The sequence below is a fragment of the Ciconia boyciana genome, chromosome 5 (genome assembly GCF_034638445.1).
Source record: "Ciconia boyciana chromosome 5, ASM3463844v1, whole genome shotgun sequence".
In the NCBI taxonomy this organism is placed as follows: domain Eukaryota; kingdom Metazoa; phylum Chordata; class Aves; order Ciconiiformes; family Ciconiidae; genus Ciconia; species Ciconia boyciana.
In genome coordinates this window covers 26,259,040-26,285,269 of record NC_132938.1, presented here as the reverse complement: position 1 = coordinate 26,285,269, position 26,230 = coordinate 26,259,040, and the positions used below count along the sequence as shown (strand labels likewise).

Here is a 26,230-nt window from a genome sequence, read left to right as displayed (position 1 = left end):
ATGTGCTTGCTTTTGAGAAAATCAGAACTCTTCAGATTAGCACTAGGAATAATTACCATGTTTATTTTATGTTTACCTGAATTTTTCAAAATCCATGAAGGTGAGTGATCAGCTTTTAAAATAGCCTTTTACTTATTGTAAAGTCTGATTGCAGTGGAAAAGTTGGCACATGCTTTCCTAAAAGAGAAGGTTAGGATGCTGTACTCATGTGGAATTTGCAAAGCATATAGATTTTTTTCATTAGCTTTTTAACCAACAGAGTTAATTATATGCAGTAATTTGAAAGGCTCTTGTAATTCATTTACTTACACTGCAAAATTTTTGGTAACTATTTCCGTGTAACTGTACTTTTACTATCTTCATCATGAAGAGAGTAGTTAAAATACGTATGTTCTTTTATAGCAGGTACTCATATCTTAACAATAACTTTTTAAAAGTTTCTATACTTAAATGCCTATAAAACTTTGTACAATTACTATCTGGTATGAGATACTGTCTGTGAAAGAGATATGCAGTGGTAACCTGACAAGAAGTAGAGCGGAATAGGTGTAACTGAGTGATGCAAATCTTTTCACATGAATTCCAAATACATCTTGGTGATCCTAAAGGTCGATACTGGATTTAGGATGAATGCAAAATATATGTGTGGAAGTTATGCATTCAGTGCTTTCTTAAAAATCCATAAATAAATTAATATTAAAATAGTTTTGTCACATCCATTCCTAAGTAAGCTTTTGAATAGATAAATGTTATAATAAAAAGCATCCCTTTGACAAATGGTGTGTATTCCCGGGCATCAGGAAATAAATTATTTATGAAGCATAATTTTCTGAAAAAAAATTAATATCAAAATACATCCAGATTCGGTTACTTGTATTTACATTTCTATTTTCATTAACCACAAAGAATAAACATGTCAGTAACTAGAATATAATTTATAGATTTTTATTGTTTCTAAATGAACAAACTTGGTAAGCTGTCATAAGTTTTGAATATCATAAAATTGATGAGTCAGTTTAAGATGTTGGAATAATTAATGTTTCACCTCCATGCAGAAGTAATCAGAGTATTTGCTAGCACAAGACTGTGCAACTAAACAATGACATGACTATTACCAGAAGAAAACATTGACCTTACTGTCAAACACCGAAGAGTGAATAATTTCATTTTAATGGAATTGGATTTTCTATGGAAAACCACCCTGTAAATAGAGGCTTAATAAAGGAATTTCATAATCACAGAACTTTCTAACATTAAGCATGTGGGTTACAGATCTTTGAATATACAGCAGTTTCGTAGAGATACTCAGTGATCCTCTTAACTCTTCAGGCCGTCTACGTTCAGATTTTACAAAACCCCTTCCACATTTCTTGTGATGTTTACATTTGGGAGGGTGCTTCCCAGTCCTGCAGTAAGGAGCAAGCCTCTTGTGGGTAAGGCTCTCTGTCTGCCATGTAATCCACTAGGAAAGTCTAGTCTTTTTGCAGCCCTGCTTACAGTGTTCAACAATATATAACCCTCCCTAGAAAGTCCATAGTCCTGTGAGTTGGAAGAAAATAAAGTTTACTGATGATAGATCGTAATTTTAATGGCTTTCTCAGTAGAGAGCTTTCAAGAGGATGCTAAGCACCCTCCGTAACAGGACAGTATTCAAATTTTTTCCACTCAGATAACAGGCCTGTTACATATCTACAGCATGGCTCACAGGCAGCTCTGGAGCCCGTTTAGCTGTGTGTCAAGACCAAAATGGCCTTCATAGTGCTGTACATAGACTGCTGTCACAACACAGTGGATTCCCAAGTCTGCATGCAAATTTCTTGGTGAAAGGAGTATGGTAGGGAATTACTGTTAGTTGACCTTGAGAGCTGTAGCAGTGGTTTTAGACTGATTGCCCAGATGCATACATGCCTTGCCATGAGAGCGGAACAGGCAATCCATTTCTGCTCCTGGATCATCTGCACAGAGAAGCTCTGCACAAAACGCCTCCTTCAGCTGGAAGAATTTGACCTCAAGAGCCTGCTGCACTCCAGGTTGTGTGGGTCAGATCCTAAGCGTTTCGAGGAAAATGTTTTAACTTGCCTCAGGGAAAGATCAAGCCCTACATTTTGTCTGACATTTTTCCTTTTTGTATTAAAATGAATTATTTTCTTACCTGCATAGGATGTGTATTTTACATTTCAATTTATTATGTTTTCTAAGGAGTTTGTGACTCTCTGATGTAGCATTAGTAAAATGAAGATAATTGGCATTGGATTTTGGATTTTATTTCTATATCCTGTCTGAAATCTTTCACTGAACTGTTTCTGAGGTTAGCCTGCTGCGATGTGAGCACAGGTGGCCTGTTGAAGCTGTCAGATTGCAGCTGAGCACTGGAGCAATTAAAGGCTATGTTTTTCTCTCTATACATAAGGATTTATCAACATATTACTCCAGTTACTCATAATGGGAGTTAGATGCAAAATTTTCTCTTCATAGAGATGCAAGGGTACTACTAGAATTGGAAGCTCAGCTACAAAACTGTAGGTTAGTGTTGTATCAACTCCAGGAAGTGGTTATTTGTATTCATAAATACATATTTCATGTTGGGGTTCCAGAAGTTTTTTATTCTTAATTTTTTTTTCATGTTGAAAAAATATTTCAAAGTTAACTCAAGTAAAAATGCACGATTTGTACAGCAAAGCCCTATTTTAATGTGGAAGACAGCTAAAATAACACTCGTTAATAATTAATTCTAAGTGGTTTTTTGCTATTTGCCAGAACTGCATTAATGTACTCTAGCTACAGCAATTTGATACTGAAATTTGACTATGAATACCAAAACCAATGGTCATAATTAAGATTCATGTTTGTTGACTGAATATAAGAGAACGTGAAGGGCGTAGTCAGAGGATTCAGCAGCGTTTCTGTGTATTTTCACTGCGTGGTTTCAATGTCATTGGAAAGAAAGTTTTCATTCTGATTGTAGCTGTTTTACAACATGATTGCAGTGGTACGTTGCAACTGCACGGTTCCAGAGCTAAGTTCCCCCTCCAAACATGAGTGCTTTCATCTTCTTTTCAAGCACAATCAAATTGGAGCAGCTTTGAAACAGGAATGTGACTAGATATCACCACAAATTCAAATTAGTATTACAAGAGATTTCATACAATTCAGCAATAAAATCCAGCATCAAGGGTGTGGGAAGACTCTGTGCTTGCTTTTTCTCACTTGTTGATGCATTCAGTATGCTGCCATAACCCTCAAGAAAGAAAGTGAATCTCATTGTAAGATGGTTAAAGTATCATGATGCTTCCATGCACGTATTTGTCCATGTGGCCTGTATGACTGTTTTGCTAATATAGTACTATTTTTTTTTGCAGCTAACACTGTAATTGTGTCATGTGTGGATACCTGTTCATCAAATAACACCACTTTTCCACTTTGTACTTTTAACAATTCTTGCAAAAGATCACTGCAACAAAGAGGAAACCAGACTATTTTACTGAAGGCTATTGTAAACCATTCCAATTTCCAAAATATTCCATGTATTTGCCAGTCCTCTGAGAGGGAACAACAGTCCCATACTAAACACACAGGGTGTGAATCCAAGAGAGATATGAATGTTGATCATCAAGGATCAGGGTCAGTAGCTAAAAAAAGTAAGTAGGGGAAGAGAAATACCTAATTTTGAAGTAGTTAATTACAACATAAAAGACGTGTTTTCATTTGGTAGCTAAAAGAAAATTATAATATGCTGCTGGTTCTCTATGGTCTTTGAAAATCTATGAACAATGGGGTTTTTTAGCTTGTCTTTGCATGGCTAGAAAATGCAGGTTTTATGCCAGATTCTCAGTGGCACTCACTCCTGGCTGTCAGTGAAACATGTCGGTAGCAAAATGCTGATTTCTTTTCTTTGAGGATCTTGTATAAAATTGTGTGTGTGTGGGTGTCATTATCTTCAGGGGACTTTGTATTGGTCTGGAAGGAGGGTGCTGTGAGAAAAGAGTGCCTTGTCCAGCAGCCACCTGGAATATTTCTGTTGCAAATTTGACCTCTGCCACCTGGCTTTTATGAACGCTCTTGTATCCCCATTTTTATTATTTTACATTTTTTATTCTTGCTAAATTTTCTAAAATATTTCATTTATTTTTAAGGAGTTGTAGTTTCTGATCAGTTTTCATGCTGAATTAACTTTTAAATGTCATTGAGGAACTCGACATGTTGATTGCTGCTATTATATGAAGATAGGTTGTGAGCAAGTATCTGAAGAACTAATTCAAAGATGGCAACTATTCAGATGGCAGCTATACAAGAAATAACCATTTTTATGCTTGTGGTCTATGATACCCACAACTGTGTAGTATCAGAAATGGCCTTGCATGTTTCATAGAAGGCAGCACTGAATAAGGACTGGCACAGCAATACAGAGAAGAGTTCAGGAACATCCACATCTTTCCAGAGCAGTAGCAGCGTATTCCTTCTGTGCCATAACACTTACAAAGTATCTGGAAACTTTTGTGCAAGAGGATGCCTCTGAATTTTGCTTTCCTAACATTGTCAGCAACAGGGGCAACAGGCCAAGTCCTGAATGTAAGAAATGCAATTCTTTTCCAAATCATCATTTTCTTATTACAAAATAGCTGTCTTAACAAGAACAGAAAATAACAAAACAAAAAATAGGTGGACAAACTCTGTTCTCAGTGATACATATACAAGTCTAAGACTTTTGACAATGTTTCACCTACCTATGTTTCTTTTTATCATTGTGCAAGTCTCACAGCTTGTGTGGTTTGAAGTGAAACAAGGACCTTTTGCAACTGATAGCAGGTAGACTAGATGTACGCTTCAAATCTCTATCATCATATGGCTTTTACTTGGTTTTTATTTTTTTCATAGCCTGATTTTTGTCTCTGTTACCTTTGACAACAGACAACAAAACAACAAAAAACTGAAAAGCTCTGAAGCTGGTAGTAAAGCAAAAAAGGGGCTATAATTTGCAGGGGAAATATGTTTTGTATAGATAATCAATACTCTTCAGATCTGTTCAGAATAACTTTACATGGTATCCTTTTGTCCATTTTATTATAGTCAATAATGTAAAAGCCTACTGTATGTTTTTGCAAATGAGACAGAGAACTTATTCTGTTGTTCTTTCTGAGAGTCACCTCTTTGTCTACCACATGTTATATAACGGTTTTGTTTTAACTTTTAGTTCCAAAAGCAAAAGGCTCACTTGAAGTTGAAGCAAAAGATGTTATTTATTTTTGTAAATATTTTAATTTCACTACGGTTTCTGAGAAAGAAGAAGTCAAGTATAATACTTACTACCTGCTGGAAATCCACATCAACAATTCTATAGTCGGAGGAAGAAATGCAGCTGAAGAATACCTAAATCATTCCTGTCTAGTAGCCATGATGGAAGACCAAAATGACTGTATAAATATTTCACTGCAACTGAAGTCTTACGTGGAATGTAAGTTACAAAGGAGAGTCAGAATGGAAATCAAACCAGAAACAATATGAATCTTGCAAAAAATCTCCAGTGGGTAGTTTTCTGCTTGCAGCAACCATTTGAAAGTATTTAAGTATTTCACAAGAAACGAGTACAATTTTGATCATCCCTTAGTAAAAGACCATCTTTAGTAGGCAACTGACAGTTTTTATAGTGATTTAAAGGAGGTTTAGCTGTGGCTTTTTCTCTCCTAAAAGCAACACAGCAAAGTAAGCGTCTGTACATTTTTCTGCTTAGCGGTGACAGTCTCACAAATTGCATGTATGACAAAAACTGGAATTACTTTTTTCCTCTCCCCTCCCCCATAATGGCATAACCCTGTTGTCTTGGATGTAAATTAAAAAATTCCTGTTAACTTCACTGTCAGAAGAACCAGGAGACAGGTTTGACTTTTCAATGTTGTACTGCAATATCCTACTATACAGCCTTACTACAGTACACTTAAAATAGAAATCTTCAGCTGAACTAGGCTTAGTTTTCCCAGAGGACAGCATGTCAGCTTTTTAAATTTTTCTTTGTGTTGCAGGAGCTTTTTGGCTGATTGCCTGACCATGGTCAGGGCTTCCAGCACATCTATATGCAACGCTTGCCATCTGGGAATTGCTGAATTATTACATTAATTTAGTTTTTTATGGCAAATGCATTTTATGCTGTACCTTTGCTGGAATACTTGTTTTGGAGTTGGGTAAACCTATGTTAAATAAGTCCAGGTAAAATCCTAGAGAAGAGAGGGCAGCTTAGTTTTTTTTTTTTTAAATAAGTAGGTCTAGCTACAAGAGGAGTATAGTTTGTAACTTGCCCTGCTACCTTGTATCAAAACTATAAGCTAACCACCCTTTGCTAATGGTGATTTACCTGGGAAGTAGTTATCTCAAATTAACAATAAAAATTAACAGTGCATCTTGTTTTCTATTTACTTCAAAACAAGGCTAGAGAGGCACTCAGGGCTTTGACTGGGCAAGGTTGATATACAAGTCATTACAAGTCACTACAAGATGGGGTAGACTCTGTTTGAAAGGAGCCTAAATAACTGTATAAAATATATTTTTAGTTCTGAATTAGGAGGGATGATCTGTGCTTACCTCAAAGAGCCATGGGGTTATTGGCAGTTACCTCATGACTTCCCAGTGGAGAAGATACACAAGGGAAGTTCATGTAGGTCTAATTATACTGTTCTAAGTCAAGGAAAGGAAAACAGTGGTTTGGCTATAGTCTGTAATTTGATTTTACATGAGTCATAGTAACATAATTGGTTTTTAAAGTAGTTACTTGACAGTGCTAAGTTATGCATTAACATGCAGCTGCCAAAGAAGTTTGAAAGGTTTTTCAGACAAGCAGGGAGGAAAGTTCCCCACGTCCTTTCTCCATGGTATATAGTCCTGGCTTGTACTAGTTACTGAACTAATTCCCTGCAGAATGTGGGTGCATTTCTGCAGCAGCTGTTGCTCGAAAGAGCAGCCTACCTCCTACACCCAGTCCCATGCTGATTCTCCCCCAAGGCAGCTTTGGTTAAAAGAACTCGCCAGAGGGGTCCTGTTGGTGGCATTACCTCACTCTTTGGTAAGAAAATTTCTATATGCAGAATCTTACCTTCTCCCGTATATGAAGATAGACCAGGAGGTTGAGAATATAAGTACAGGTCAGTGTTGGACAGTGGACCAATTCCTTCTGTGCTCCATCCAAACGAAGAGGGGATATATATTACCCTTGTTCTACCTTAAATATAATGTTGATCTTTGAAGCATTTTCTTCCTGGCTGAGTTGCATATAACAGTTTATACAAATAGGAAAAGTTTTCATTCACTTAGCTACGTACAACTATTTCAGACATGGGGAGATAGATAGGTGAAAATGTAGCTAAATTCTAGATAGGAAACTTAATTTCAAACAGCAAAGAAGGCTGAAGGAAAAAGCCATAATCTTCTCTTTTGCTTTAAATTTTCATCTGTGGGTGCAGGCATGTTCCAAAAACCTACCAAGGTAGATTGTTCTGCTTTTTTCTGCCAGTGATTTCCTGCTTCATTTTCTCTCTTCTACATTTTATGGGCAGATCCAATGTGTATGATGAAGATCATTTGGCTCACTATGATTCCAGTAGTTTTTGTGTTTACTATTTCAATCGTCATCTACAAAATAGTCCAAGAAAATGAGCAAAACTGTAAGTAACAAAAAGTTAATCTGCATGAATTTAAATTTCTATGCAATGAAAGATGTATTAATTTACAATAACAAAGCTGTTGATTATTAATGTGGTTCAGACACCAATACTTCAATTGTAATATGGTAAAAGTGTCTTATAGAGGGACTGAAATACTCAGATGATTGATGCTATCACATCTCACCTCTGAATTGTGGATGCACATCCAAGCTTGTTGATGGTGAATGAAATATGGTTTTTTTGACAGATGCTTGCTGGCCTATGATCCTTAGTGATATGAACTTCTGGTTTCAGACTGATTCCAGTAGATAAAACAATTACAGTTCAACTTTGCTGAAGTTCTTAAGCAGAAATTCCAATGACCAGTATAAGCAGATTGAAATACCCTTTCCTTCCTGAAGATGATTCATCTAGGTCATGGTCAAGAAAAATTACAGGATAGATATGAGGACATATGCACTCAGCTGTCTGTCCTGAAAACTAGTTATCTAAATTCAGCAGTGGTGTAATCCCATACAGGTCAACCAAACTGTGCCTTCTTAGCCCCAGAGCTGAATTAAGCCCAGATAACATTTCTTCTCTTTGCTGTTATTTCAGCAAAGAAGATAGTGCTGTGATTTCTGAATCAGCACTATTGACTATTCCAAGTGATTAAAACTTTGCTGTGAAATGAAAGAACTTGGCCTTAGTTCAGAGACTGAAACAATTGTTTCTACAGAATGCCTTCACCAGGCAAAACAGGCTCTTCCTATGCAATTCACTTGGGATACAGGCTGAAATCGGCATTTACAGTATTTCTTCTAGCAATATACAATGAAGAAAGCAAGAAAAAAGGTGTAGGAGTACCCTGAGCAGGAGACTTTTGAGCAATCAAGATAAAGTCCTCTGCACAAAAACAATGCAGAAAATTGACTGCTTGTCAGCTGCTGGTCTTTGTTTTGCATCCTGGCAGAGGTAGGTGGTACAGGGAGCACGGTCCCTTTCATCAGTGTGAAAAGAGTGTTACTCTTTTACTAAGATAATAGCCCTTAGATGCTTTTCACAGCAATTTCCTGAGACTTTCTGCCAGTGTCAGCCTTGAGTGGGCAGAATGCCTCCAGGAAACCAGCATTTAGTTGCTTTACCAGGCAGATGTCCATTCCCCTTGTAGCCCAGAGCCGCCGAATGCAGACCTTGGTCACAGGGGGAATAAAAAAATGGTAAGCCATATCCATTCCCCTGATCATCCTTACTGTAGCCATAGGCAGGTTTGTAACGAAGGAGCAATAGGAGTCTAGCTTTAATCATAACTGAACAGAAGGAAGAAGAGTGCCCCCCACAAAATGTTTCTGTGATTTTTTTGCAGAATGTAAATATTTTATGCATATATTTTTAATGAATAAGCAAAATAGTTGCTTAAAATGGCAAATCTGTGCCCTCCCCCGAAATGATTAGAGAAACTCCTTATGAGATCATCGTGGTTAAAATACATGATCTTTCACTTATTGCTAGACCCAAATTCTGAGACCTATTTTATCTATATAAAAATCCCACAAAGTGTAAATTAGGTCTTTGTAAGTGGGCTATTAAATGCTCTAATTTAAAGGACTTTTATTTGCAATTTCAAAGCTACTTGTGAATGTCATGAGTATGATTTTCTATACTTTGAGTCATAACATCCCATTTTGAATGCAGAACTATTAGTAGTGATGATTAATGATTTACTGCCTTTATTCTTAAACATCAGTTTTCTATTAAATGCAGGTTTTTCAGAATTGTCATGGGCATAAGCAGGGAGGAAAAGATGCCCTTTTGAGGCTTCTAATTACTGATTTGCTTCTAGAATACATTTTCTGTTAATAGAGGAATAGTGTTTTTATTAGTTAAATTTACAATATATAACATTATAAACAACATCAATATGTTACTGACGGAAAGACAAGCACATAAAAATCAGATTTAAGGGTTGTATTCCTTATGTATATATATTACGATGCCACCTTTAATTGCAAGTCTACATACTGCTTTTTTCAGTTCTGCCCAAGGAACACAGCAGAATATTACAATGTGCCTAAAACAGCTGCTAAGAATTTTACAGTCATAATTCAGTTAGTTAGTAGTTTTTCTCTTAATTTCTGAGCACTGCTGAAAGTTGTTAAGAAATACAGAATTATTAATTTCCTCTTGAGACCTTCCAAGACATTCTGCTAGGCAGACTTTGAGAATCTCTGAAACATTAATGAAGCTATTTCCATGAGTGCATAAAATAAAATATCCAAATAAATTTGGTGGAGGTTACTATCGATCCATGACAAAGGAGCTAAATTAGAAATTAGTCCTTTTGCTTTTTCCCTTCCATTCTTGTCTTACAACCACTTCCAGAGCTTCCTTTGACATTAACAGTTACAGTGCATGCTTAGGGCTTCAGCACATTAGATCTCCGCTGGCTATTCATAAACAAATCATGACCTAAATAATGTTAATTTAATGAATCTCTTGAAGATGAAGTTTTCTAGTGTTCTCAAAAGAAAAAGATAAAAATAAATTCTGTTATGTAGAATCAGAGCGAGCCTGTCATCAGAAGCTGGCTGAGCCCTGAACTGCTGTCATTGTAGAACAGGGCTAACCATAACAGTTGCACAATCAACTGCAAGAACCCCACCAAGAGCACGGTATTAAGGGAGCAGCAGAAGGGTAGAAAGACTGAGGAGTTTATGAACCGGGTGCTGAGGACAGTCAGAGGTGTCCAGCCCAGCTCTCTCTTTCTCTCTCTGGGTGGTGTAGAGCTTGCCTTCAAACTGTGTTTCCAAAGATGAACACCGCACACTTGCAAAGAATCTGTCAGCTTCCTAGGATGCTAATACACTCCATCCTTGCTATTCCACTGTCAGCAGTGTGAGTCTGAACCTGTACTGGAACATGTACTTCTTTGACAACCTTCCAAAATTTGTTCAAGGTATAAAGTATAGAGGAGGGAGGAAATAATTTGAAAGGGGCAAATCTGAATGAAATTTCCAGAAAATTTAATTCAAGAAAATATAAAACATTTGGCTCTAGGTTTTCCTCATCACCTTATTTCAAAACCTTCCTGTTTTTTTATGGAAGGTGTTTAACAGTTTAAGAATAAGGTGTTTCCCAGCACTCTGTCTAATCAGTGCCGTATGTAATTCTATAGTTGAGGATAACGCATTTTGTTTAAAACAGATTGTAAACACAGAGTAGCAGCAGTTTGTACTATTCTAAGAAGAAAGAGTTCTAGACGTGCAAGAAGAACCATATCTGCTACTAAAATTCATCCTTTTCCTGGTAAGTAATATAAAGGTAAAGTAAAAACCTAACAAATCTTGAGGCATGAGGAGGTCAAGAAAGACCTTTTAAGTCTTTCCTGTCAGAGAATGCTTCAGGTTTGTTTCAGAGATACCTTGATCCTATACAAACTTGAGCTGGCTTATGTTATGGAAACATTTTTATATCATAAATAAATAATTCTGACAATGAAACTACAAGAAGACTTACGTATATCATGTGGGAATGCTTCTCCCAGTCTTCCAAATGTGTTGCATTAACAACTTTGGGTTTTTCACCTCCTTTTTATTTTTGATCATGTTGTGTACCACATTTGAGGTTTGGCAGCTGAGTGCTTTGTGTGTGTATGAAAAGTATATAGACATGTACACACGTGTATGTATGCTCTATGTGTTTATGACTCTTGACAAAATCTGCTACCAAAGGATGGAATGAATGGCTGTAGCAGGACTCAGAGAATGACTCTGCTGGCACTTTGTAGCCTATTTCTAGGGAAAAATTCCCACAAACTACAATTTTCTAGTCTCAGATAGGAATTAAAATGTAGTCTTCTGAGAGTGTAGTAAGTTTAGCACAGATAAATTAAATGGCATGGCTAAACTCAAACTTTTGGTTCCAGAGATTATGATTTGGTAACAAATCTGTGTGAGGGGAAATTAGCAGCTGTAGCTCTGAGTGTTACTGATATTGCTGTAAGAGTCATATGCTTTAATAAATTCCATGGATTCTGGTTTCACGAAGGGAGTTCTGTCTTTAAAAAGATTAACATGGACATATAGAATAATAGCTCTGAATGGCAAACCAACCTCCCTCCAAAACAAGAACTACAAAGCCAGCAAATGAAAAAAATGGTTTTAAATTTGGCTAGGCTTGGGTACCTGCCTGTTTGTTTTGTCGGTTCTTCAGGAGTAAGAGGAGACTCAATAATTTTTCTCTACAACTCAGTAACTCGTGGCATTTCAATTTTACCTAGGAAAGAGTGAATAGCCCTCTGTCTGTCTGAACTCTCCTGGGAGTACAATTTATGCTCCTTGCTTTTAAAGCACTGGCTATGTCTAAGATGTATTTATGAGCTCATTATTTTCATCCCGCAGGAAAGGAATTGTCTTTGTGACATCTTTTGTCTTGAGTAGCTTCACTAATACCATACCTGTTTTATCAGCATGTTCACAATGGCATTTTTAGTGTTGTATATCCAAAGGCATTTTTGATAATGGAGTTTTATGAAAATTCAAATCTAGTTTTACTAGATTTTACTGAAGAGAATAGGAATCCCATATTGGTCTGTCATTCTTACTTTTATGTTCCTCCCACTTCAATCTATCCATTTAACCCAGAAAGATGTTTAGTTGTATGAACTACTATAATGTGTTTTATTTTAATATGAAATTCCTTGATTTCACACACCATAATTCATTAGTAATAATGAATAATCCAATCCTGCATAATCCAATCCAGTCAATTTCCCAATTTATACCAATATAATTTAAAGTGGAATCAAGACCATATGTAAAGAGTTCATTTTTTCCACAGTTACTAAGTTTAAGATTTGCTACTGTGATAGTGGATTATAAATAGCTATAGATGATTTCTTCGACAGCCCTTGATAATATTTTCACTATCATTAGTGCATAGCTTGGAATCTTGAAACAAAACATTGAGATCCACTGAAGACAATACAACCACCCTGGAAACACTGTAATGAGACTAAATAACTATATGTTTGAGAGGATGTGACAGTATCTCATAGAGATGAAAAGATGTATAGGTACTACTAAAAGGTTATTCAAAGTTCAGAAAGGATAACGGAAGAAAAAGAAGGAAACCTATACTTTGAGAATGAGAATGATTTCCTAGGTAGACTCAGGAAATTACTGACTTAATATCACTGTGGTCCTACAAAAAGATAATTTACAGCAGGGATGCTAGTTTTGTGAAACTGATGGTGGTTCTATGTCCATGAATCATTACCATTAAGTCTGGTGGCCAGAGGAAAGGAGGAAAAATGTATAGTATGTTTTCTAGGGTAGGATTCAAATTACAGCCTTCCAAATTCATGGTACTACGAAGGATTAAGCACATATAGTGAGCATAGGGGAGCCTTAAAGCATTCTGGTCATAAACGTTGACTAAACGTTGTCTGTGCTGTTAAGCCAAAAAAGTATGCACTAGAGCGTGGGCTGTACAGAGTGTGTTTTGTAGACTTTGGATCTGTTCCTGCCATTGCATTTATGTAAAACAGTCCCTTGAATGGTATGAATTCACAAAACACAGTTGCCCTTAAATGCAGCCACAAGAGAAGAGAAAGAGTACAGGATGCTTTTTCTTCAGTGCAAGAAGTAAGTGTTCTTTAAGTGGCTGATCTGTGTTTCCAGACACAGAGCATTTTTGTATCAAATAGGACTTGATAGTAGTAGCACATGGAAATTAATCCGTAGAAGAAAAGTCAATTCCTTGCTTTGTGTTCACGACAGAGAATCTTAGGGAGATTCCCACATAAGAGACCTTTATTGCAAGAATTTATTTGAGGAGCTTTCTCAAATTGAAGAAGCAGTAGAAGAGATTTTGGAACAACTTAATAAATTAATAATAGCAATTAGAAGGACTAGACAGTATTCCCCACAGTATTTTGAAAGAACTCAGATAGAAACTGCTAAACTGTCATGTGCGGCTTACTGCTTAAATCAGCCTCAGTTCCAGAGAAAGGGAAGGCAGCTATACTTACCCTGCTCTTACCCTTACCTCTTATATATTTCCCTTAGCTCACTTTCCCTAAACTACTTTAGTACCTTTTCAACTACTAGTAACTGATTAAGTATAGCTATTCTCATATAGCTGTATCCTAAAAAAAAAATAACCCTGGGGACATGGCACAGAATTATTTGTTGGGAGCAGGCCAACGTGTGTGAACTGTACACTAGATTATTAAAAAAAAAAAAAAAGAAGTTGCACAGAAAACAGATTGCATAAATCAGGGCGTTTAATACCTAGACCGAATCTACCTAGCAGGGTCTTTTCATACTGGAAATTTCATTAATATAATTATATGGTTATACTTAAGTGTGAATTTATATTACTAGAAGTCTACCGCTATAAATTCCCATTTAGACCTTCTTTTCCTAGCATAAGAATTATTTTCCTTGTTTATTTTTATCCTATTTTGAAAGCAGCGTAAGGTCTATTGGAAAAAAGGCCTGCTCCCATTCCTATGCTAGAATGGGACCATGCAGACAGGGAATCATATTGTTAATATCATCATGTTATTACTCTACAGTCTGTGTGGGCAACCTTAGTTCAAACATAATGCCCTGTTTTACATTGCTCAGATGGTATACTTCTCTCATTTTCAGTGATACTCCATTGGCTCACAGAGTCACAGTTTGATGCATTACATTTTAGGATACAAATACAGGATTCCCTGACTCACTTGCCTGGCTCACAGTAATGCAAAGTTAATTCTGATGGATGGTAATTTTATAACTCATCCTGAAAGAAGGACATTGTAGGGTCATGGTGACAACCAGGACTCAGAGAATAAAACCTCAGGGTTTCTGGCCTGCAGTTGTTTTCTGGACTGTTTAGATTTTGTGACATCCAAAGCATTTGATATAAGTGGTCCTGACAGCTGTAATTGGCACATAAGAAACCACAAGACAAATTTCCTCTCAGTCATTTGAATTCCTGTATTGTTTTCTGTGCTATCCTATTAAAATAATAGTTCCTCTCCTACAAGATTAGAGGAAATAGGCGAAATTCTGCCATCTCTCTGATGTATTGCTACAGCTTCAGGTTAGTTGACAGGTTGGAAATAGAAGCAAACACTGGCTCAGTAGTGTCAGGGCTGGCATCCCAGTGAATTCAGACTCACTCCTTGTATTCTGCGACACATTTTCTTTTTAGCAAAGAGGACAGGCAAGAGACATCTTCTACAGCAGCAAATAGATGCAAAGCCAAGAAAGGAGAAATTTGTTTAATCTTGGCCAAGTGAAGCATCACCTATTTGATTCTGATCCTTCTCAGTTCCTGACACAGCTGAATAGTTGTCTTTTCCTCTGCAGCTTAGATGAATAATGCTGGGAAAAGCAAAGCTTGTCACAGTATTCAATATGTAACACAGACTTACCTGTTTCTGAGATGCAACATTTCCAGAGAAAAATGTGAAGCCTTATTACTGCTTTGGGTCTTTTTTTATGTTTCAGAAAGGAAGATAAAATCTATAGGATGCAGGTAATTTTAGGGAGCTTTTCATAACCCCTGTATGCTTTCAGTAGGGCACTGATGCACAAGGGGCCATTTCTCTGCTCAGTTTGCGTGCATGCAGAACAGTGTTACACACAGGCTCTGAGGGGATAATCAGCCTACATTCCCATTCTCTCCAGGTTCATCCTGAGTGTGAAACAAGATCCATTGCTGTTTTTAAAACTACCCTAGTTTTATTTTATCTTTGCTTTTCATATTCAGTTGCTTAATTACCAAGATCGAAACCCTACTTTTAAATTGCATTTGTAAAGAGAGAAGCCCAAATGATATAGTAAGTGGAGAAGGGATGTAGCTACATATAAGTGACTCGGTTCATCCTCTTGTTATGAACTCGGTAGAAAACCCATTTGTAGGTTTACAGAAGTTATGGTTGGGGACAGGATGGACCTGGAGTTAAGATATTATTTGTGTTCTGCGGTAGTTCTTTGAAAAATGCATTATATCAACAAATCTGACTTCATTAGCCTGACAATGCTATTTCTGCATTTCTTTATCTGTATCCCAGTAAGATATCATATCAGCATCTGTGTTGCCAGTGTGCTAAAAGCATCACCACACCGCTCCCTGCTTTTGAGGTGCACGCTGTCATCTTTGTTAACAACTGGATTATACCCAGTAGCTCTCCCTGTGTGTATGACAAGTTAGCTGAGGCCTCATCACATGTTCCTGAGTGGCGATCTGGGCTGCCCTTATGTGAAAATGAATCAGAAAGTTCACACCCTAAATTTCAGTTGTTTCCACTTAACTGGCAAACTGTAGGTTTTTGAATTTTAGGAGACTCTTAGTTAACCCCAAATTTGCATGCTTTGTATTTTCACTACTAGAACATTTTCCAAGAGCAATTTAGTTGCCTACCTTCAAGCTGCTTCCCAGGGAGACTTAGGATCAGCATGTTGTAGTCCCACTAGTAACAAGAGGAAGTTAAATACAAAACGTGGTTAGTACTTCCAGGAGTTCCTGACATGTATCTGTATCTCTAAGCACTAAAATCCCACTGAAAAGCTGGCTGTCCACCTCTGCTTTGTGTTCAGATAGGTCTCAATTATTTTCAAACTTGCAGATTCAATGTTTAACACTCTGCAGAGGTATTTGCTGTTTAATTGATTATTGATAAAAATGATTTTAACTTTCAACAGTGAAAACCAGCAAACAACAGATTCCACTTCCTGCACAGACCACAAACATACTGCCTATAGTTCCTGAACAAGAGCATTGTCATGTGGGTGCATCAACTGTAGAAGGTAAGTAGCTTACAACTCCGATTATTCTGTTTTGCCTCATATTTTTAGAATTAATAGTATGCACTATCTGCTCAAAATAAATTACTACTTCTTCTAGCCAAGTATATGAGACAACAAACTGGAAAATGTGTTTTGTGAGAGCTAGGTCGCAGGGAAACAAAATCAATTTTCCTTCTGCTACCAAGAGTCGTCTATAAACTAATGTGTTAGCCTTTTAAACCCTGTGTGTCCCTGAAGGTGCCAGTGCAAATTCTGACACTATTTTTCTGGTGTCCTGGACTTCAGCATTATGTTGACATTTGTTTCTGACAAGGGCAGAAGAAACAAGCAATTTGCAAATGATCTCTGAAGAGAATCACATATTTGAAATAAATAGTTTGCTGATCAAATTCCCCAAGCAAAAGAAATCGATCGCTCTGCCATTATTACACCAGTCAGAAGGAGTGACAAGGTTGCTTTCAGCTTGGAACTAAAACTCGTCTCCCACTTCTAACTTTTTCCAGCCCTTGTACTCCAGTAATTGTTTCAGGAAGTCCAGATGTAAGGAAACAAGTCTGAAAATAAATGTGCAGTAAGAGATACCTCTTCCTGGCAATACTTGTAATGCCTAGAAATGGAACAGATGCTACTTGAATAAGTAATACAGACTACTAATATATCAATTGCATAGACAAGGTTATGGCTACTTGCACAGATTATATTACAGTTTATGGTGAATTTTTTAGGTTAAAAGCTTAAGAAGGTCCTTCTTTACATCTATTTAATTTGGATGGAGTTTTATTGAAAACTCAATATCATGTTATGCTATCTTTTTAATGTGTTAAAAAAATTGATGTACTGAGGAGCGGTTTGATTTTTGTGCTTCATGTGGAACCATAAACAATGAAGTTGTTTGTTGAGAGCAGAGCTAAAGAAGAAATTTTGGACAGCATTGCTGACAAAAGATGAGGTACTGCCATAATAAATTAATAATTCAGCTAGATTATTGTTTGGCTTTTGAGAGAGACTAGCTGGGCTACAGGACAGCATATTATAGTAATTAAAAATACTGACCACTTTTTAAGTAGTTCCCATCCATAGATTTTACGAGGACTTACAAAGGTGGAAAGTTGTCATTATTACTATTCTAAAATGAGGATATCAGGAAGCAGAAAAAGATAACATGACTTGGGAAGGCCATGACATAGATGAGAGCAGTTCTCAGATCATCCGAGTTCAGCTGTTTGCCATTTGGACATCACGAGCTTTTGCTGAGTGAGCAGGCCCTTTCCCAGAACCTCATCAGCCTTTCCGTAGAGCAGCTTCTTCCTTTCTCCAGAGACTCCTCCCAACCACTTCAGTACTAGACCATTTCTTTTTCTGATACTTGTCAACTGTCTTTCAGGTAAAGCTTTATCTTCTTATATCCCTGCCTTTCACGTACCTGCCCACCCTAATTGTGTCCTGTCAGAGCATTTACTCTCGGGTTAAACATAAGACATTTCTAAGGTTTTAATAGGATGTGTTGCTAAGGGGGTGCTCACTAGTATTCAGTGCCTTCATTTATACAGTATTATAGCTGATCAGCAACATGCTTTGCTCTTCCAGGATGTTGGGTTCACCAAAACTCATCTTTTCGAAGCAGAAAAAAAAGTCATGGCCCATTCCCATGCAAATTTAATGTTTGTGTTCCTAGAGGTGGGAGTAACCATTCGGATTGACCTGCTAGCACTCATTTTGCTTTCATTGTCTTAAGTGTTATGTATTAAAGGGTAGAAAGAAGAGATGGAACAACTTTGCAGATCTTTGTTTGCTCTGTGAGACAATATATGAGATCCAGGACACTTTGGGATGAAGTTATCCCTTTCCTTAATCTCTGGGTCAGTGACTGAAAGAAAAAGATTAGGTATCTTGAGGGACCCCAAATACCTTGTTCCAGCGCTGCGGTGTATAGAAGCAGGCTTGCTTTCCAGGTCATAATGCAGTCTTCCTGTCAGAAGGACTGCTGGCAGTGAGGTGAAAGCTGGATGTGATACGTGGGATTAATGCCGAATACATGACATTGTAATGTTATGTGACATTGTGTGGAAAGATTATTAAAAGGTGTGGCTGGAGAGGCCACTTACATCTAGATCTTGCCTTTCATCACATTGGGTTTTGAATAACATTTCTCAAAGGAATACTGTCTCAAAGCTAAATACTCTGTGAAAATAATAAAAGCACTTTCTGCTTTAGTTTTGCTTCACTTCCTGCAAAGAAACACTTCCCCCTTCATCAGATAAGGTCAGATTCAACTCATTACTACTTGTGTTTGTGGGTGGCTCAGTGGCTAACGACACTGCAGTTACAGGAAAGCCTGCTAGCTAGAAGTCTTTTTGGTTGCCTAGGCTGTGGAAGGAGATTGTGATCTACTTTTTTCATGAGTGCTAGGGTTGTCTCTATAAAGTCTCTAGAATGCTACTAAAGACTAGTTTGCCCAACAGGGAGGAGCTGGCTGTATTGGAAGTGCTGCACATGAACAGCTGAGTACTGAGACTGAAAACACCAAGATGATTAAATTCCCGGAATTGCCAAAGACAGTTATAGACTCCATCAACTTGATAAAACCTGTTTTTTCCCAAGAAGGAGGTGGGGTGGAGATAAGAAGTGCATACCAGGAGCTTATTGATCAAAAAGCATCATCTTTGTATCACACTACCAGCTGCTCCCCTGAGGCACATGCATTTCAGACCACCGATACAAGAGCCTCAAACAAGGAAGGCTTCTAGACTGAGCTAGAAACCTGAGAAAGCTCCACTGGGGGTAGTGCTTACATCTGCCCTTCTCTGCTTCAACTCTGGCTTCAGGCCAGTTGGTGAGAGTTACCTCAGTGCCTGCTCTGGATCAAACAGGCAAGATGAGGACAGGCAAACCACTTTTGAATTATGCTTTCCCTCCTTTCCAGCTGAAGCTGCACTCAGAGAAAGCATTAACCACAGCACAGAGTGTTTATTTGGTTTTCATGTAAGGAGGCTAGCTATGCAGTAGGTGTGGTAGGTATAAGAGCAGCCTTAAGGAGATGAAATGGAAAAGCAAGGCTCACTCTTGTCACCCTCATTATTGCTACTGAGAAACACAGTAACAAAAAAACTACCCAACACTTTGAAAGCTGAAAGGCTTGACAACATTGTTTGTAGCCACAGGAATTTAGGAAGTTAAAATCCAGAGCAAAGTATAAGGCATATTATTTGCTCATTGTTCCAATCTGTGACAGGGAAGTATTTGTCTTGTTACTATATGGAGAGAGATCAATAATCAATGACACATTGCTACTTTCTGCTGAATTTTTCTTTTCATGTCAGAAAAAGACGTTTCTTTTTATGGTTTTTTAAAATGTCTTTTTAATGTCTTTATATGTAAGACAATGCTATTGATCATAGAATGTAAGTATATTGATAAGCATATGACCACACACATGCCCACACACATGTGCACGGTCATGTTTATCAATATACTTACATCCTACGTGTGTGTACATCTGTATATCTATATGTGTGTGTATTTGTGTGTGTGCACACAGAGATGCATGCACATGCTCCATTACTTACTGTTCATTGGTTACTATCACACTGACAGCTAATTCAGCTAGTAAAAAAATGTACCAACTTCTGCACTTGTACCTTTGCCAAAGGGGAATCTTTTCAGCATAGGTCACTTAATGTCTCTGTGTATTTTCATGGTAACTATTATTATTACATATGAGTGCTGAAGTTAAGAATACTCCTCTGTTTCTGCCATCTTTCACTAAACCACCATATTAGCAACCGTCCTGGAGAAAATGAATGAGCCAAGTCTCTCAAGTGCTTTAAGACAGTCCTCTCTTTACATATGACAGCTGTAGATGTATTTCCTTAGTGACATTAATTACTGTAAATTTCAAGGCCGCTGTTTATTTAGATAGGAAGCATGAACATTTTATTCAGGGCAAATATTTTTCATTCAGAGGAAATGCTGTTCAGGGGACAGCACGCTAGAATAAGGCTCTGGAGACCCAACTTGTTCTGTCTCTGCCGATGACACCTCGTTATTAATTTGCACCATGGTGATAACTGTTTATCCTCAGCTAAAACAGGGATTGTGTAGTGCTTTTAATTTATGAAGCACTACTTGCATCAACTGGTACTTTTAACTTTAAAAGCACTACTTGCATCAACTATTATTTTTAGCAGCTCTAAAATGCTGTAGGATATATATCTGGGTCTGCTTTTTTTTTTTAAGCGAATACTCTCTTCTGTGACAGATGAAAAGACAGAAACAGGAAGCTGGACTGATAGCAAGAAATCTGGGAGAGCAGACCAGAAGGATAAATACAGAATTTAGATATTGAAGAGAGGCTACTAGCTCCATTTAGTTAAAATAATGCAGCATGTGAAACCATAAGAGGACTAACATTTTTGAAGGTCCTTGATTCAATGGCTGTTCTCTAAAAACAGTGGGGGCAAAGAATTATTAGAGTAAGAAATAAAAGTGGGCAAATAAGAGTCAAATCACCATGTCCATTAAAACACCTGTATATATGGTGAACAGCCTATCTGAAGGTATTAGAGCATTCAGCAAGATGATTTTGCTGATGATTAGCCCCAAAATCATTGTCACCTAGGGAAGACTTTGGCTAAACTTTCCCTTGGAGGCTTAAGAAAGCCTGTCCCAAGGAGTGACCTCTCTGTGTCTGTGTCCTGCCCTTGTGGCGGTCTGTCTTTCCCCAGCGGTAGGGCCACGTGGAGTCCAGGCAGACTGGCTGTGCAGGTCTCGCTGGCCTCTTCCATACCAAAGGTGCACTTTGATCTTACAGTGGTCAGGGCAGAATAAAAATCACATATGTATAGCATGAAGAGTAATTGTGAGCCCTCTCCTGCAGTACTTCTGTCCTCTGCCTGTTTAAGGGGAAGCAGCATTGTATTCTCTGAATCAAAAGGAGCATTAATGGATTTCATGAATGACTAGGGACAGAACAGTGTTCTCTCTTATTTGGGGAAATTAGAGACAGATACAGACCTGACAGTTCCTGGATGAAGTGCTGCCATTTTATGAGGAAAGAAAGAAGGAAAACTCAGTGTCTTAAAGCCAACTGTTGTGGACTCTTGTTTTTTTTGTAAAAAGTGTCCAGTGTCATGCTCTGAGCTGTTGTTAGCTGTTGTCAGCTGTTGTCACTATTACCCCAAACACTTCATTTACTGCATCAGTCTCTGACAGTCAATGCTCCAAGGACAAGAGGAAACAATCTTAGTGTCCTGCCTCCCATTAATTCTCTTAAGAAAACCAGTGGACCTGTCAAAGGCTGCCTGAAAGCTAATGAAAGTTCCACATCAGCAATTGCCAACGATTGTTAGTACACTGCCTTTTGCCATCAGCACTTCCATCTCTCTTTGTAAAGAGCTTTGAGATCCTTGAACGCGTAAGGTGCTTCACATCTCTGTATTTCTTTCTGACTGACAGTGTAGCTGTATGGTTAGATAAGACAAGTGGTCTCCCAGTGAATATAGAATTTAAGGCACAATCTTATCTTCAGGTGAAATGGATTATAAAACTGGAACATAAGGTAGATGACAGGTAACTGACAGGGAGGACGCACAGGGGAAGCATGTATATGGCTAAAAAGGTGAAAACCTCTTTCACAGAAAGTGTAAAATAAAAGAAGGTGATGGGCCCCTTTCCTCTCTTACAATCTAAAAGCACGTGCACACGAAACCTCCCATGTGGTGTGGTTGGCACAAGAGACCAGTAAGTAACTAAGTGTATGAGAGGCCAATTCCTATCCAGCTACATTCACAGTATCATCACTGCTGTCATTTTCTAAGGATACCCTGCCCTAGCAATTGAGAAATTTAATTGTGCAGAGTCCAGTCTAATACCAGGAAAATTCAATGCAGGTCCACCTAGGGCATTACCTGGGCTTTGACTCAGGCCCCTGCTGCCTTCCTGAAGAGGTCTTTAAATGCCATCATTGCAGAACTTAGTAGCACAAACAGAAAGGGCAACTAAAATATTCTTTGCCTGCTTTTCCTTATCTGATTGTGGCTTTACAAAAATGTTTTCAAATTTAAAAGAATCCCTCTCTCTGTCTTTGAGCAAGACACCCACACAAACAACAGAAGATACAAATTATGTGGGGGGAAACAGTGAAACTTGTAGTTCAAAACATTCTAGCACAGGCACATACCAAGTGTGCTCAGGAGCCAGGGGAAGATTACAGTTAAGCTGTTTTTATAAATCATCCATGTATTTGTAAAGAACAGTAGATGTGATTTTAAATTGCTGGCATCCTTCTAATTATCCTTTTGACACTTTTTCTGAAAAGCATCATTTCGGTGCTCGGAAGTGATAGTGCTGGTGATAGTGTGGAAAGTCATCTAAAATTGAGTGTGATGCTGCTGAAGGCAGAAGTTCCTACTAGTACTGACATACTGGGTTTGCCAGTTGGCCATTTTTGTAAGACATCATTTTTTATGCTTTCATGAATTCCTGTAGACAACTCTGAAAAAAGATTTATGTCCACATGCAGCTTTAAATTGTTTTCAGGACTGCATGCAGTCACTCAATTACATATTTATTTTTTTAAAAGCATGAAAGATACTTCCTCCTCTGTTTCTGCTTCCATAATACATTCAAGTCTTAATCATACATTAAAACGAAAACTCTCCGTACGAAAGAGCTCACAGAATCAGGTTGCTGAGCACATTCCAGGGTACTTGGCACAATTATTGGGCTCTGCATAAAATGCATGCCAGGATGTATTTCTCTCCAAAACAGACACTTGGAGGTTTTTGAAGGGAAGCACTCCTGCTGGCTTGCAGAACTGGACTGTAATGGGCACTGTGCAGGCTGTTTAAACGCCCTGTTCCATTAGCCGGCATCAATTTTTCATGCATTGTATCCTGCCTACACTTGTCATTTGCTAGCTCACTTCAGCAGCTGCTGCCTCCAGTATGATTTCACAGCCAAAGAAACACTTCTTATCCCAGTTCTTATGATGTAAAGGAAAAGGGAGACAGATGTTGTTATTGGGCCTGCAGCTACATGAACTGCCAGAATGGGCAACAAGCTACATTTGCTTTTTCACTCAGTGTGAGAATAAGAAGTAGAGAAATGCTGTGCTTTTACCCCAGGCATTGTATAGTTCCCTAAAAAATAAAGATGAGCTTGATTGGGGTCTGGGCATTTCACATTCCAAGGTTCCTCATCACGTGCTACTTTGGGAGCTGCAGTCCAAATTTCAGAAGTCTCATTGATGATTACTGAGGAGTATTTTTCACTTGGCAATGTGGAAAAAGCTGGTCTTATTTCATTATTTCCAAATTTGTCCTACTGTACAGGAGTAAAGTATGGGAAATGCAGTTGGGCACAGGTCTGCAAATTCTTCCATCCAGCTGGTGGTTCAGATTGGTCTATTTTTATTTTTTCCCATTAGGATAATTTAGTTTATTTTGGCTCAGCTGCAGTAAGACCTTGTTAATACCCCAGATTTACTTCTGAACACTCTGCTGCTGGAGGAACTAACACAGAGCAAGAGATTCTGGAGTGGAGGCAGATAACACACAAAACTCTTCTCCCCTCATCTAGCTGCCAGGAGAGAAGAAGAGAGTGAAGCCTGCTCAGTTATTTGAAGGAAAGAGATCAATCACCACCTACCTTTAAAAGAGAGTTCCAGACTGAACCCTATGTAGATGGAGACATTCTGCAGAAACCCAGTTTGAGACCCTTGAAGGGCATCCTGGCTGGTGCTCTGCAGCCTGGTGGATGTGGTGAATACTCTCTAGGGCAGCTTCTGGCTCTGCCTGCTCTTGGGTTGCCAAGCTTCCCTGAGAGCGAGTAAGGTGCAGTGCTTCTCACTCGGGTTCCTATATCATACTCGCGTGGGGCAGGTACCTAAACCACCCTCCTGTTGGCAGGTACCATCCTTAAGTCTTGTACTCCAATCCGATGTGTATCTTCTGTTTTGTCTGCCTCTTAGTTGCATTGTTGTTTTCTTTTGCAATAAAGAGGAGAATTCATTATTGTGAAAGTCAAAAGAATGACACTTAAGATAAATTGGAAAAGACTGCTTTTTTAACCTCCTCTTTTTTCTGATATTGTTTTCTTTCACTTCAGATCTCGCAATATGAAATATGATTACTGTTGGATGAAAGAAGACACATCATACACCACAGAAGAAAGCATCTCCATTTCCTGTTTGTGAAGCTGTGGTGCCCATCTTTTCATGAAAATGCCAACTCAGCATTTCTGTGGAGAAGCTCCATTTTATCAATCATCAGAATTATTTGGTATCAAGCAAATATGAATGATGGACAAACATGTTTTGCTGTAGAATCAGCTTCAATAGGAGAGTATAGATTTCACATCTGTTTTCAGTTCATTCAGGATTTACACTTAATCATATGGATGTGAGATAATCCTTGCAATAATTTAATTTTCTATCTGAGAAGAAATGTATTCTCTATTCTCTAAAGGATAAGAAAGACTGTTTAGAGATAGAAACGATCCTCTACTTTCATGAAACAAGCACAGTTTTCAGCCTGTTTAATGCTCTAGGTGACTAAGATGCTTAAAAGATACAATTTCTGGCTGTTGAGGAAGGTGGCCGAAGGATCATAGAAGGAGAGAGTTCTGCGGTACATTTTAATTTCTGCAGTAAACCAGGAAGACCGTCATAAATTCTGCAACATCCTAGTGGATAAAGAAAAAAATGTGGAAAAATAGTAATCTGGCGTCAAACCACAAAATCGTTATTGTTTTTTAATAACTCATTAAGACACCCAATGGGTTTCGTACTTTTTAATAAATTGCATTTCTGTCTTGTGTACTAGCATCGGTCATTAGTATTCAGACGCATTATCTCCTGGAACTTTTCCTTACTTTCCATTTATTACTGCTCCTCTGAGTGTAATGGAGCTGTTTGGGCTGAGCAGGGTCCCAAACTCATTCGGCGCTAACGCGTTATTTGTGGGTACAATTTAACCATCAATTACTAGGCGGAGGCAGAAATTGCAGGGCCAGGACTTCAGACTCCCTTGTGCTAAATCCATCAGGATGAACAGATTGTAAACTGTCCATTGCAAATATGATATGCAGCAATTTAGCATCACGTTAATACTTCATAACCTCCATCCCTTACATTTATATAGCTTTTCCCTCCTGAAGCTTTCTGAAATTGCTTCTCCAGTCATTATACTGCACCAAGCAGTTCAGATTTAATAGGAATAGTCATGAACATTAGCTTCTGAATGATTTGAGGCCATATGGAATTTTTTATGTTTAGTTGGATAAGTCTGAAGCATTTGCTTCTATTGTTTGTTACCATCTTATAAAAAAATCAGAGAAAAATACTGACTTTCTTGATTTGGGGGCTTTTGAGGCTTTATTGCTTATCTGTGGTAATAACTTAAAGCTTTTCAGAAATGGATTTTTTAATACAGTCTATAAAATAAACCTCTTGTGATTTGCTTCTGGTTGGTTTTTTTTCTTCTTACTATAGAACAGCAACTTACGGATGAAGAGACCTATCTGTCTCAAATCACTGCAGAATTGCTAAGGCCATTTTGGTCAGTGTTTAGATGCTTCAAATGATGGCACTATCTATCACTCTTCCTCTTCAGTAATCCAGAGATCTTGTTGATGGGGACAGCCCTGCTCCTTGTGACCCCACTTTAATTTCCTTTCTGCTATAATTTAATTCTATTGTTCTTGCTGCCTATACCCTCCCTCTTTTATTTTCCTTGGATGGCTAAACTGTGACTTACTATTTTATTACCCACAGTTATCCCACAGCTCTTGAAGTGT

The 26,230-nt window shown here is 38.0% G+C and overlaps 1 protein-coding gene across 1 annotated transcript; it reads left to right on the top strand.

The window, feature by feature from the left end:
• On the top strand, positions 1–24,649 carry TMEM156 (transmembrane protein 156). The gene is made up of 7 exons (XM_072862978.1): positions 1–100; positions 3,360–3,638; positions 5,201–5,452; positions 7,542–7,649; positions 10,830–10,934; positions 16,331–16,435; positions 24,542–24,649. Exons 1-7 carry the CDS (start codon positions 1–3, stop codon positions 24,553–24,555), a joined length of 963 nt encoding a protein of 320 aa, XP_072719079.1. The 3' UTR covers positions 24,556–24,649.
• Positions 24,650–26,230: the final 1,581 nt, after the last annotated feature.